Source organism: Globicephala melas, chromosome 12, assembly GCF_963455315.2.
Source record: "Globicephala melas chromosome 12, mGloMel1.2, whole genome shotgun sequence".
Lineage (NCBI taxonomy): Eukaryota > Metazoa > Chordata > Mammalia > Artiodactyla > Delphinidae > Globicephala > Globicephala melas.
Window position 1 is genome coordinate 70,407,040 of NC_083325.1, and position 12,733 is coordinate 70,419,772.

Below are 12,733 nucleotides of genomic sequence, written 5' to 3' on the forward strand. Positions count from 1 at the left end.
TAACGCCACGCTTACTGTATGTCAGTTCTTTCCCATATATAACCTGATTATAAGGATTGGGATACAAAGTTAAAGCTAACTATGATAGGTCTTAAGATAGGTCTTAACATTGTCTACTGTTGTCCTCTTTAAATGTTGTCTACTGTGCATTCCTTTCTTAGGACATCTAAGAGTCCATTGAAATGCCATATTCCAAAACTTATGTATTCCAGTGAACCATGTTTCTACATTCTTATGTCAGGTAGCTACCTGCCAGCATACTTCATATGGTATCTTTAGACCCGTTAGCCATACCATGAGATGCCATTTTGCTATCCAGGCCCTTTCAGTCCAGCTACTTTGAAAGAAGGCATTAGTAAACATGGATTCTTTGAGAGTCATCACTAGCAGTAGTGATTATTATTTTTATTATTAAGGGGTCTGAATCAGCAATTTCTTTTGTTATCTCATATCATAAATAATACATTGTTGAACTTTATAGAACATGAAGATCTAATTGCTATTTATTATTAAGAGGTATAGGCCCTTGAAGGGAAAACCCTCATTCACGTAATACTAAGGTTTGGCTAAGCTCTGATGAGGTATAAAACAGCTGGTGATGAAGTAAAGAGTGGTTACATCCTGTGCAAACCTACACTGATTCCATCAGAGAAATCCTAAAGTACCCTTTCACATGGGTAGACCTAAAACTATTGATGTAAGAGATGAAGGAATATAAAAATTAAAGCTATGGTAGTGTTTGAGGTGGAATGGCCTTATTGCCTTCCATTTTAAAGATAGGGAGAACTGGAACCCATTCTATCAATCCAGGGCTCTTCCACAATATCATGTTGTTATTAGATTTACCTTAAGAACATAGATACTGTCCAACGGGCTCTAGCATCTTTTCTAAGTTTTATCTTAGTTGATGACTCATGGTTTATATTCTACTTCCTGCTTCTTCAGTCAATTCTATTGAAAAATTAAAGAATGAAAAGTAATGAATACTAACATCCATCCCTTCCCCATCCTATCATCCTTCACTAGAGCTTTCTGAGGAAATAAACTGAAAAGGGAGGCTGTTTGCAGTAGAACTCCAAAAAGAAGATCCTTCCCAAAAGTGTTTGGTCACAGTTCTTAATACAGGTAGCAGCATATGATTGGGGAAGGAATGGTGCTTGATATCAACTCTAATAACAAAACTTTTCATTGTCATTTTCCCCCCTAGTATCGTCTAGACTGTCACAACCATCCTCTCCTCAGTCAGGCTGCCCATCACCCACCATTCCAGCAGGTAAAGTCATTTCTCCATCACAGAAGCACAGCAAGAAGGCACTAAAGCAGGTAATCATGCTATTCTGTTTATCAGAATTATAATCTCCTACATTAAAAATGCATGGTTCTGGCAGTCAGTGAAAATTTCTTGAAAGGACATTAGGGAGAAATTTTGTGTGGTTTCCCACTTTGTATTTAATAAGTTATGCACCTCTGTGTTATAGGTTTATGGTAGATACTCTTTTTATCACATTTTAAAAGTTCCTCATTAGTTTCCAATTTGCTAAGAGGGGTGTGTGTATGTGTGTGTGTGTTTAAATAAGAGTAGGTATTGAATTTTTCAGGTTGAGTTTCTTCAGCATTTATGAAGATGATCAGGTAGCCTTTCTCTTTAAGTCAACCAATATACAGAATTCCAGGGCTAGACTTTCTAATGTTAATGTATTGTTAGCTCTCTGGAATAAACCCTATATGTTTTTAATATAATTTTTAATATGTTAATGGAATTTTATTATTTAAGATTTTAGCTTCGATTTTATTATTTTCTTGAACTATCCTTATACAGTTTTGGAATCAGGATTGTTCTTAGCATCTAAAATAAGTTGTATAGCCCTCTATTATTTTTCTGATTTTTGGAAAAAATCATAGAAAGTATTTTTTTCCCTGAAAGTTCTGCAAATCTCACTTTTACAACTGTTTTCCTAGCATTTCAATTTCATCTACTACTACTGATCTCTTGATTTTTCTGATTTTTGAGCCAATTTTGGAAATTACTTTTCTTAGAAAATGCTCCATTTCACTTGATTTTTTTTCAAGTATTGGTATAAAGTTGTACATAGTATTGTTTTTTATGTTTCTCTTTTGTTCATCAGTGTTGTTCATTTGTGATGTATCTTCTTTTTTCTCAATGTTACTTGCCGACTATTTTATTGGGCTTTTCAAAGAACTTGCTTTCTATTTTTTGAAATGCAAATTATCAGTAAATTTAAATTTGACTAATAATTAAGGACACAGACTAATTTTATCCTCAGATTAGTATATATAATACAGCTTAATTATAACCTCAAGCACAAGCACTGTCAAGTATGTGGGAAAATGACTACTTGTAGTTTGCTGGTGGAATATAAATTCTTGTAGCTACTTTGGAGAGAAATTTTATGTTTATTAAAATTTTAAATGCATATCCCCCATGACTAAGTAGTTAAATATTTGGGAACTTATCTTAGAAAAATGCATGTATTCATACATACTTACATACACACACACACAGGAAAATGTTTGCATTAAAGTTTGTAATAGCAAAAACTTGCAAGTGGATATATATATATCTATATATATATATATATAGATATATATATATATGAATTCCTTAATAAACAGCGGCATATCCAGATGCTAGAAAATTATACAGGGTTAAAAGTTTACCTTGTAATTAAGTTTTTCTGTATGCATAGACATGGAAACATCACCACACTATAATGTTTAATCATTAAAATCAAGTTGTGTTACAACATTCATTAAAAACATACACATAGCCACATACATACCCAGAACAATAGTATATTTTTAATGGAAATATGAATCTGTATATACACAGAAACACATACATACAATGTAAGTGTAAAAAAAGCTCAATAAGGAAAAATAAATTGATGACTGTGGTTATCTTTGAGGATTGGGTAACAAGACTGAGTGGTGGGCAAAAGAGACTTTAGCTTTATGTTTGAATTAAATGGTAAAAATGTATTCATGTCATAACTGTTTAATTAAAATTTTAAGGGAATTCTCTGGCAGTCCAGTGGTTAGGACTCAGCGCTTTCACTGCTGGGACCCAGGTTCAATCCCTGGTCAGGGAACTAAGATCCCATAAGCTGTGTAGTGCGACCCTAGATAGATGATAGATTGATAGATTGATAGATAGATAGATAGATAGATAGATAGATAGATGGATGGATGGATGAGATAAAATTTTTTTAATTATGGGCTTCCCTGGTGGCGCAGTGGTTGAGAGTCTGCCTGCTGATGCAGGAGACCCGGGTTCGTGCCCTGGTCCGGGAAGATCCCACATGCCGCGGAGCGGCTGGGCCCGTGAGCCATGGCTGCTGAGCCTGTGCGTCCGGAGCCTGTGCTCCGCAACGGGAGAGGCCACAACAGTGAGAGGCCCACGTACCGCAAAAAAAAAAAAAAAAAAAAATTTAAGTAGGTCTTAAAGTGTTTAAACCAAAAGTGCTTTTATTAAAAGATGTCCAAAAATTTGATAAGGTTAATTACAATCTGCCTGGGTATCCTGCAGCACTTGTATTTTTACACATTCTTTGCAAGAGTTTAAGAAGTATGAGATGCACTTTGTTATAAAGCAGAAACTAACACACCATTGTAAAGCAGTTATACTCCAATAAAGATGTTAATTTTAAAAAAAAAAGAAGTATGAGATGCCTCTTTTCCACAGAGAAAAGGCAAGTATTTTAGTAAAACTTGTTACCTTATTCGCGACATATATACTACTCTGTATTATTCTCCTGTAATCTCAGGAGTCAAATACTATATTTTCTTTAAGGAATACCAGTATGAGAAATTATATAAATTAGACTGTTGGTATATAAAGTAAGGCCTTGCCTCCAGTATATGTTTTTCATATTATTAGGTGAGAAAACGTATTTCAGTGTAAGTTATCCTTTACCCCAGTGAAGGTTTTTTTTGTTGCTTGCTTTTTAAATTTTATACAGAATTAGAACAGGGTTTGTAAGGTACTGAGGGAGGGGAAAACCGAGTACAGTTCTTAAACAGAGAGGCTGTAAGTTATTTTGTTTTCATCATATATCTGAATTTACATGATCATAGCAGAAATAGATAAGATCAAATGGTTCTATTAAATTTTGCATTAACTTAGAATGACCTAGGTACTGTGAATAGAAAGGAATGAATACTAATGGATGCCACACAGGAAGCTTGCAAACATTTTCTGTTTTGATTGCAAAGAATGAGAGACAAGCTGTATGTAATCAGTGATCAGACAGCACTGACATTATGCTTCTGCCTCACCTATTATAAATGTTGTAGGTGAATGTAAGCCAGATACCTGACTCTCTCAGTTTCTTTTCTCCACTGACAGCTTAGATCAAGGAGATCAAGTGTTGCCACTGTGCTTGCATGGCATAGCCAGAGGTATATGTGAATGTGAAAAGGAGAAAACCATATTGTGAAAAGGGAATGAAAGACAAGTAGGCAGTTATTCCACACCTTTCTACATGATGGTCATGAAGGTTAAAGCTTAAACTGGCATTTTAATGAGGTCGTAGATGTTCAACTTTTTCCTGAAATGTAGTTTTACTTTCTTAGTTTGTCTTTTTTTCTTTTTAAACCCTTGAGTTTAAATATAGCCTTTATATATCTTTATGATTAAAATCTGGGAAGCTATTTGTCTTTCTGTTCATTCTAAATAGTTTAGTATATTCTCTAAACTGAGAACATCATGGAAATTAAAATATTCTGAAATAACCAGAAGGAATCACACTGTTCCTTAGAGCCCATGTTTTCCAGTCTTCCTTCCCTTCAGTTTACTGCATTGCTATAAATTGCTGAGATTTATTTGGTCTTTGGGCCAAATCTTACTGCTCTTACCTGAGATCAAATTCAAGTAGTTATTTGCAACCTTTTGTTCAAATGCAGAACCTCTGAAACATACGTAAGCTAAATATTTACATTTCTACATAAAGTTGATGCAAATGGGACTCTTCTTGGTCCAGGGCTTAGAATTCTGTTTTCAGAATGATTGAAAACATCTAATTCTCTGCTACTACAAGTATGAGAAGTCCATGGCTTACTGGTGATTTTTAAGCTCTAAAAATGTTAATGACAATTTCTCACATTTATTTAAAGGAGAACATTGGTAAAAAAAATATCCAAACTCTTAAGGATTATTTAAGCCTTGTGTTTAATTAATTTAGTTTAGATTTTTGTTTACTTTGATGGATTTCAAAGAAATTCGATAATCAGCATACTCTTCTTCACCACTTAAAGTCATTTATTGTTTTGTTATTACTAAAAACGGATTTGTTTTGTTTCTTACAGTCAGTTTTCTCTTTATAGGCTCTAAAACAGCAACAGCAGAAGAAACAGCAGCAGCAGCAATGCAGGCCAAGCATGTCCATCTCCTCCAACCAGCACCTCTCTCTGAAGACTGTCAAAGCAGCCAGTGACTCTGTACCTGCCAAACCTGGTAGGCAGACTGAATGTCTTTTCAGTGAAAGTTTCTTTTTCCAGTATTTTTGTATACCAAATTCATATACTATATCCTTTATTTTTAAATTACTATATTATATTACTGCCAGATCATCAGTATAAATCCTTCTACGGTAAAGGGGGAAATTTATGCAGAGTAATCATACGGTTGTTAAAAAATACATCATTGGGATTTGCATGTTAGAATAAGATCAATGACTAACTTCCAATATGTCTAAACTAATAATATTTGAAAGCCTCTAATTAGTAACTTTATAAAGCTGATGTTTCCAAGATGCTCACACTGAACTCTTCACTGGTTCTCTTCTTTAAAAATAAAAGGTTTTCCTAAGACTTCTTGATACATTTGGGTTTCCATTGGACATATCCAGAGGCCTTTGGATTTTTTGTTGTTGTTGCTTATTTTGTTTTGAATTTAAACTGGTCTAGATACAGGCTTTGTATTTTATTACACAGTTTAGTTTGATGCCAGCTGATTATATGAGTTGCCCAGATTTAAACTGTCTTGCAGAACTGCATTTTTGTTAGGAAGGAAATTTACCACCAGAAGCAAATAATGTGCTGGGAGGAGGAAAGGGATTTTATTTTACTTTTTGACTCCTAATTCTCAGACTCAGAACACATTTGAAGGGTCACATTGCCTCATACATAACTCCTTTGCTTAGCGTTGAATGATTTAATTGTTCATTTGATTGATTATTTGTTTCTGTTTATACCCTCAGGGTCATATTTTATATATATTTTTAATATATTTTTATATATATATTTTTCCCCTAGCGATATGGGAAGGAAAGCAATCTGACGGACAGTCAAGCAGCCCTCAGAACTCAAACTCTAGCTTTTCTTCTTCAGTTAAAGTGGAAAATCCTTTGCTAGGCCTGGGAAAGAAGTCATTCCAGAGGTCTGACAGGCTTCACACAAGTAAGTTTATTTACAAAGACCTCAGTTCTCGCACCTTAAATTTTCAACTCTGTGTTTGAAATACATCAACTGTTTGGCTTAATTACTCCTTCCTGTTCACCTTTGAGCTCTTGACTGTTTTCGTGTTCTTCCTATCCTGTCTATCAAACTTCATTTCAGAATAAGATCTGTTATCAGCCATTTTGTAGTTTATTTCTCTTTCTGACAAGAGGTTTCTTTATCCAGCATTATTTACCTTTTATCTCTGTGTACAGAAAGGTAGAAGGGCTTATAATTAAACATGGCAAACTGAACCCCTTTTCCTGCTTCCTCTAAAATCCCACTATAAAATGAGAATATGGAAATACAAAAGATTAAACCCATTAGGGTGAAGAAAATAAGGAGATAACAGATGGACAGGAAATATCAACAGATTTTGAAAGATAAAAAAACTGGATAGAGTCTTTCACAGAGCTGAGGAGCAGATGCCAGTAGTCAGCAAGCCAGCTGAGCCTGTAGAGCACCAGAAAGGTTTATGAATTGGAGATACCATATCAAGGATTGAGATATCTTTCTCATAGTAGAGAAAGATGAAGCATAGGGTTGAAAAGAAAAACCTTTGAAAGTTAATAAGAAGAAGTTTGATGCCTCAGCCTAGCAGGAGACAGGAGATTTATTTTGAGGTGAAATTAAACCATCTAGACTTGAGATTCAGAGACACCACACATAACTGAGGACAGATAATGAGGCAATGTACCGAACTCAGGGAAATCAAGTAAAATACAAATACTAAATAGTGAATCTCCTGCTTGCTTGGTTTCCAGAATGTTAGTAGTGAGGCATATTTCTACCTCCATTACTCTGTTCCTCCTCCACACCTATGCTTCAGCAAGAGATTGTGGGATTGGTACCTAAAGAAATTGAATAGTCTCAGAAAAAAAATCTCCAGGCAAATTTATAGATTCACAACTAAAAGAAATCATCTTGATCATACTTCTGTGGAGCTCACCAGTCTACAAGATGCACCCAGGCACCCAAAATTTTCAGTCTTTTTAGTGCCTCTCTTTTACTTGTGATTGCTAAGGATCACCTTTGAAGAAAACCTCCATCATGAGAGAATCTGAAATACAGACTCAGAAGAAACAGACAGTTCAGGAAGGAGAAAACTTAATAAACAAATAACTTTAAAAACTATAATATCCACAGAAAGAAAAGATGATACTGCATCCATGAAAGAACAGAATACTATTTTAAAAATCAGAAAATAAAGAGTACCAGGATATTAAATAACATGGTAGCAAAAATAAAAAATTTTAGTAGAAATACTAAAAGTTAGAGGTGAAGACATTTCCCAGAACATAGGTCAAAGGAGAGAGAAGGTAAGAAAGTAGGAACACCAATCTAGGCTGTCCAATGTCTTAAATAGTAGGAGTATCAGAAAGGAAGAACAGAAATTGAAAGGAAGGTAAATGATAAGAGAAATAATACAAGAAAATTCTGTAGAATTGAAAGCCACAGATTCCAGACTGAAAGTACGTGATTCCTGTCAAGAAACAGGAACATAAAGAAACCTGTTCCAAGACCATTCTTTTGAAATTTCAAAACATCTAGGATAACGAGAAGATTCCAAAGAGAAAAAAGTAGTTCACATATAAAGATTCAAGAATTGGGATGGCAGACATGTCAACAGCAACATAGAAGCTAAACGATAGTGCAGCAATGCCAACAAAATTCTAAAGGAAAGTTATTTTACATTCATTTATATAAGACAGACCCTTCCAAAGTATTAAGCGTGAGAATAGAATTAATATTTTCAGACAAGTTCTTTGTAAAAATCTGGTTTGAATCTAGGTGGGATTGTACATTGGTACATTTTTCTTAGAGACAGTATCTGCCTTAAACTGAATATGCCCTTTGAGCATCAGTCGCACTGCCAAAGATTAAAAATATTCATTTATTGGGACTTCCTGGTGCTCCAGTGGTTAAGACTCCATGCTTCCAAGGCAGGGGGCACGGGTTCAATCCCTGGTCGGGGAACTAAGATTGCACATAGTGTGTGGCGTGGCCAAAAATTAAAAAAATAAAAATATTCATTTAGTCAACAAATACTTATAGAAGGTATACTAATATGCCAAGCACAGGTTTAGGGCCCAAGAGATGTGGTGATAAACAGAACAAAGTTTCTTCCTTATAGAGCCAATATTCTACTTAAATTCAGTTAAAGTCACAATTTTAGTGTCTTCGTTCAATTGCAGTTGAAACGTGGAGTTACAAAATTAAAGTATGGGCCAAGAATTTCTGACTTTCATAACACAACAAGAAAAATCAACTATAAAAAAAGAAGGCATGGTATATTTAATTTTGACCTAATGGCCAAGAAATAAATGAAAATTCATCTTCTTTCATGCAAATAAGGTTGTATGAAAAATAAATGAGTTCATACATGTCAGTGTTTAAAATAGTGCCTGACACTTAGGAAGCCCTATATAAATGTGTTTACTGCTGCTGTCATCGATCATTGTTGTTATAATTACTACTAATATTTCAAATTTATGGAGACCTGCATTTTTGGAATACTGATAATGAACTTTATAAGTGTACTGTAGTTATTCAACACAGAATTCTGTGTAGATTGGATCAAGCTTGTTTATCTGAAAAATAGTTCAGCCTTTTCCCCCCCTTGTTTTTTGGGCTGCTTTTGGTATGGCTTGATTTATTAATAATTGAGAGAGATGTGTTGAAATCTCCTATCCTAATGGTGGCTTTGTTCAGTTCTCCCTGATGTTCTATCAGTTTTCATTTCACATATTTTGAAGCTACCTTATATTAGATATTTTCAAGTTGAAAATGTTCCTGGTGGATTGAACCCCCCCCTTTTTTTTTTACCTTGTCAATCTCTGATTAAGTATTTTACTTAAAGTGTCTTTCGTTTGATATTACTAGTGGTGCACCAGTTTTCCTATGGTTAGTTTTTGCCTGTTACATTTTTACTTTGTTCATTTCTATGTCCTTGTACATTAGGTATATCTCTTTACACAGCATATAGCTAGCTGAATTTTCTTTATTTTCAATTCAATATGTAAATCTTTTTTCTTTGGTGAATTTTATCCATTTATATTTATTGTGATTGTTAATCTATTTGGACTTGTTTCTACAATCTTATTTTTTTGTTGATCGTTGTCCTGATTTTTTTGTTTGTTTCCCTTTTTTTTTTAATGAATAAGAAATTTTTTTTGGCTTGCCTCGACTTTTTTTTTTTTTAATTTTTATTGGAGGGATTTCCCCAGCGGTCCAGTGGTTAAGAATACGCCCTTCCCCTGCAGGGTGCTCAGATTCCATTCCTGGTTGGGGAACTAAGACCCCACATGCTGCTCAGTGCAGCCAAAATAAATAAATAAATAATTTAAAAAATTTTTTTTATTGGAGTATAGTTGATTTACAACTTTGTGTTAGTTTCAGGTATACAGCAAAGTGATTCAGTTATACGTATACTTACATTCATTCTTCTTTAGATTCTTTTCTCATATAGGTTATCACAGAATATTGGGTAGAGTTCCTGGTGCTATACAGTAGGTCCTTGTTGGTTATCTGTCTTATATAGTAGTGTGCATGTGTTCATCCCAAGCTCCTGATTTATCCCTCCCCACCACATTTCCCCTTTGGTAACCCTAAGTTTGTTTTCTGTATGTATAAGTCTGCTTCTGTTTTGTAAATAAGTTCATTTGTATTTCTTTTTAATTATATTCCACATATGAGTGATATCATATAATATTTGTCTTTGTGTTTCTGACTTCACTTAGTATGATAATCTCTAGGTCCATCTATGTTGCTGCAAATTGCATTATTTCATTCTTTTTTATGGCTGAGTAATATTTCATTGTATATATGTACGATGTTTTCTTTATCCATTTCTCTGTTGATGGACATTTAGGTTGCTTCCATGTCTTGGCTGTTGTAAATAGTGCTGCAATGAACATTAAGGTGCATATATCCCTTCGGGTTGTGATTTTTTTTTTTTTTCCAGATATATGCCCAGGAGTGCAATTGCTGGGTCATATGGTAGTTTTTAAGTTTTTTAAGGAGCCTCCATACTGTTCTCCATGGTAGTTGTACCAATTTGTATTCCCAACAACAGTGTAGAAGGGTTCCGTTTTCTCCACACAGTCTCCAGTATTTATTGTTTGTAGACTTTTTGATGATGGCCATTCTGCCTGGTGTGAGGTGATACCACATTGTAGTTTTGATGTGTATTTCTCTGATAATTAGTGATGTTGAGCATCTTTTCATGTGTTTTTTGGCCATCTGTATGTCTTCTTTGGGGAACTGTCTATTTAGATCTTGTGCCCATTTTTTGATTGAGTTGTTTTTTTGGCATAGAGCTGCATGAGCTGTTTGTATATTTTGGAGATTAATTCCTTGAGAATTTCTTGAGACTGTCTTTTCTCCATTGTATTTGCTTGCCTCCTTTGTCATAGATTAGTTGACCATAGGTGCATGAATTTATCTCTGGACTTTCTATCCTGTTCCATTAATCTATATTTCTGTTTTTGTGCCAGTACCATGCAATTTTGATTACAGTAGCTTTGTAGTATAGTCTGAAGTCAGGGAGCCTGACTCCTCTAGCTCCATTTTTCTTTCTCAAGATTGCTTTGGCTGTTCTGAGTCTTCTGTGTTTCCATACAAATTGTAAACATTTTTGTTCTAATTCTGTGAAAAATGCCATTGGTAATTTGATAGGTATCGCATTGAATCTGTAGATTGTATTGGGTAGTATAGTCATTTTGACAATATTGATTCTTCTAATCCAGAAACATGGTATATCTCTCCATCTGTTCTGTCATCTTTGAATTCTTTGCTCAGCATTTTATAGTTTTATGAGTACAGGTCTTTTGCCTCCTAAGGTAGATTTATTTCTGTGTATTTTTTTCATTTTGATGCAGTGGTAAATGGAATTGTTTCCTTAATTTCTCTTTCTGATCTTTTGTTGTTAGTGTATAGGAATGCAAGAGATTTCTGTGTATTAATTTTGTATCCTGCAACTTTACCAAATTCATTGGTGAGCTCCAGTCGTTTTCTGGTAGCCTTTAGGATTTTCTGTGTATAGTATCGTGTCATCTGCAAACAGTGATAGTTTTACTTCCTCTTTTCCAATACAGATGCCTTTTATTTCTTTTTCTTCTCTGATTGCCGTGGCTAGAACTTTCAAAACTATGTTGCATAAAAGTGGCGAGAGTGGACATCTGTATCTTGTTCCTGATCTTAGAGGAAGTTCAGTTTTTCACAATTGAGAATGATGTTAGCTGTGGGTTTGTCATATATGGCCTTTATTATGTTGAGGTAGGTTCCCTCTATGCCCACTTCCTGGAAAGTTTTTATCATAAGTGGGTGTTGAATTTTGTCAAAAGATTTTCTGCATCTATTGAGATGATAATATGGTTTTTATTCTTTAGTTTGTTAATGTGGTGTATCACATTGATTGATTTGCATATATCGAAGAATCCTTGCATCCCTAGGATAAATCCCACTTGATCATGGTATATGATCATGGTATATTGTTGGATTCGGTTTGCTAGTATTTTTATATGTTGTTCATTTTAATTCCTTCATAGTTTTTTTCTCTCTCTGCTGGGTTTCATATACATTCTATTTCTGTTCAATTAGTTTTAGGTGTGCAACATGATGATTTATATATGTATATAGTGCGAAATGATTACCACTGTAAGTAAACATTCATCACCTCACGCAGTTACATTTTTTTTATCTTGTGATGAGAACTTTTAAGATTTATTCTTTTAGCAAAAAAGTGGCCATCTTGATTTTCTTCCAGAACTATGGAAGTACTTTATAACAATTTAGAACTGATCTTTTTCTATTTGGACTTAAATAATATTATTATCTGACATTTCGCTCCTTTGTTTTTAATCTCACAGATCAGGCACTAGAATGCTATTGTTTTATGCAAGCATGTCTATCTTTCTCCATTGTATTCCAGCCCATCCATCTGCAGTGATTTTCCTTCCTGTAGTACAGGTTTTTGAGAACTTTATTTAGAGCATGTCTCTTGGTAGAAAATGCCCTCAATTTTTGTTTATTTCTATAAATATCTTTGTTTTATGTTCATTCTTGAAGGAGAGTTTAGTATACATATCATTATAGATTGTTGGTTATTTTCTCTCAGCATTTTATAGTTAACCCATTTGTTACAGATTCCTTCATTGTTAAGATGCTTGCTGTTATTCTGTTCCTTTTTAGGAAATCTTTCCCTTCCTATGGATGCTTCCAAGCTATTTCTTGTTCTTTGATGAGCAGTTTTACTAAGCATGGATTTCTTTTCATC

At 34.2% G+C, this 12,733-nt stretch overlaps 1 protein-coding gene across 1 annotated transcript in view; it reads left to right on the forward strand.

The window, feature by feature from the left end:
* Window positions 1-12,733, forward strand: part of ASXL2 (ASXL transcriptional regulator 2) — a 129,813-nt gene that overhangs the window by 94,878 nt on the left and 22,202 nt on the right. Inside the window, exons 6-8 of the mRNA XM_030858207.2 lie at window positions 1,208-1,323; window positions 5,344-5,473; window positions 6,274-6,417. Coding sequence (XP_030714067.2) covers window positions 1,208-1,323; window positions 5,344-5,473; window positions 6,274-6,417 — 390 coding nt within the window. The remainder of the gene's footprint in view (window positions 1-1,207; window positions 1,324-5,343; window positions 5,474-6,273; window positions 6,418-12,733) is intronic.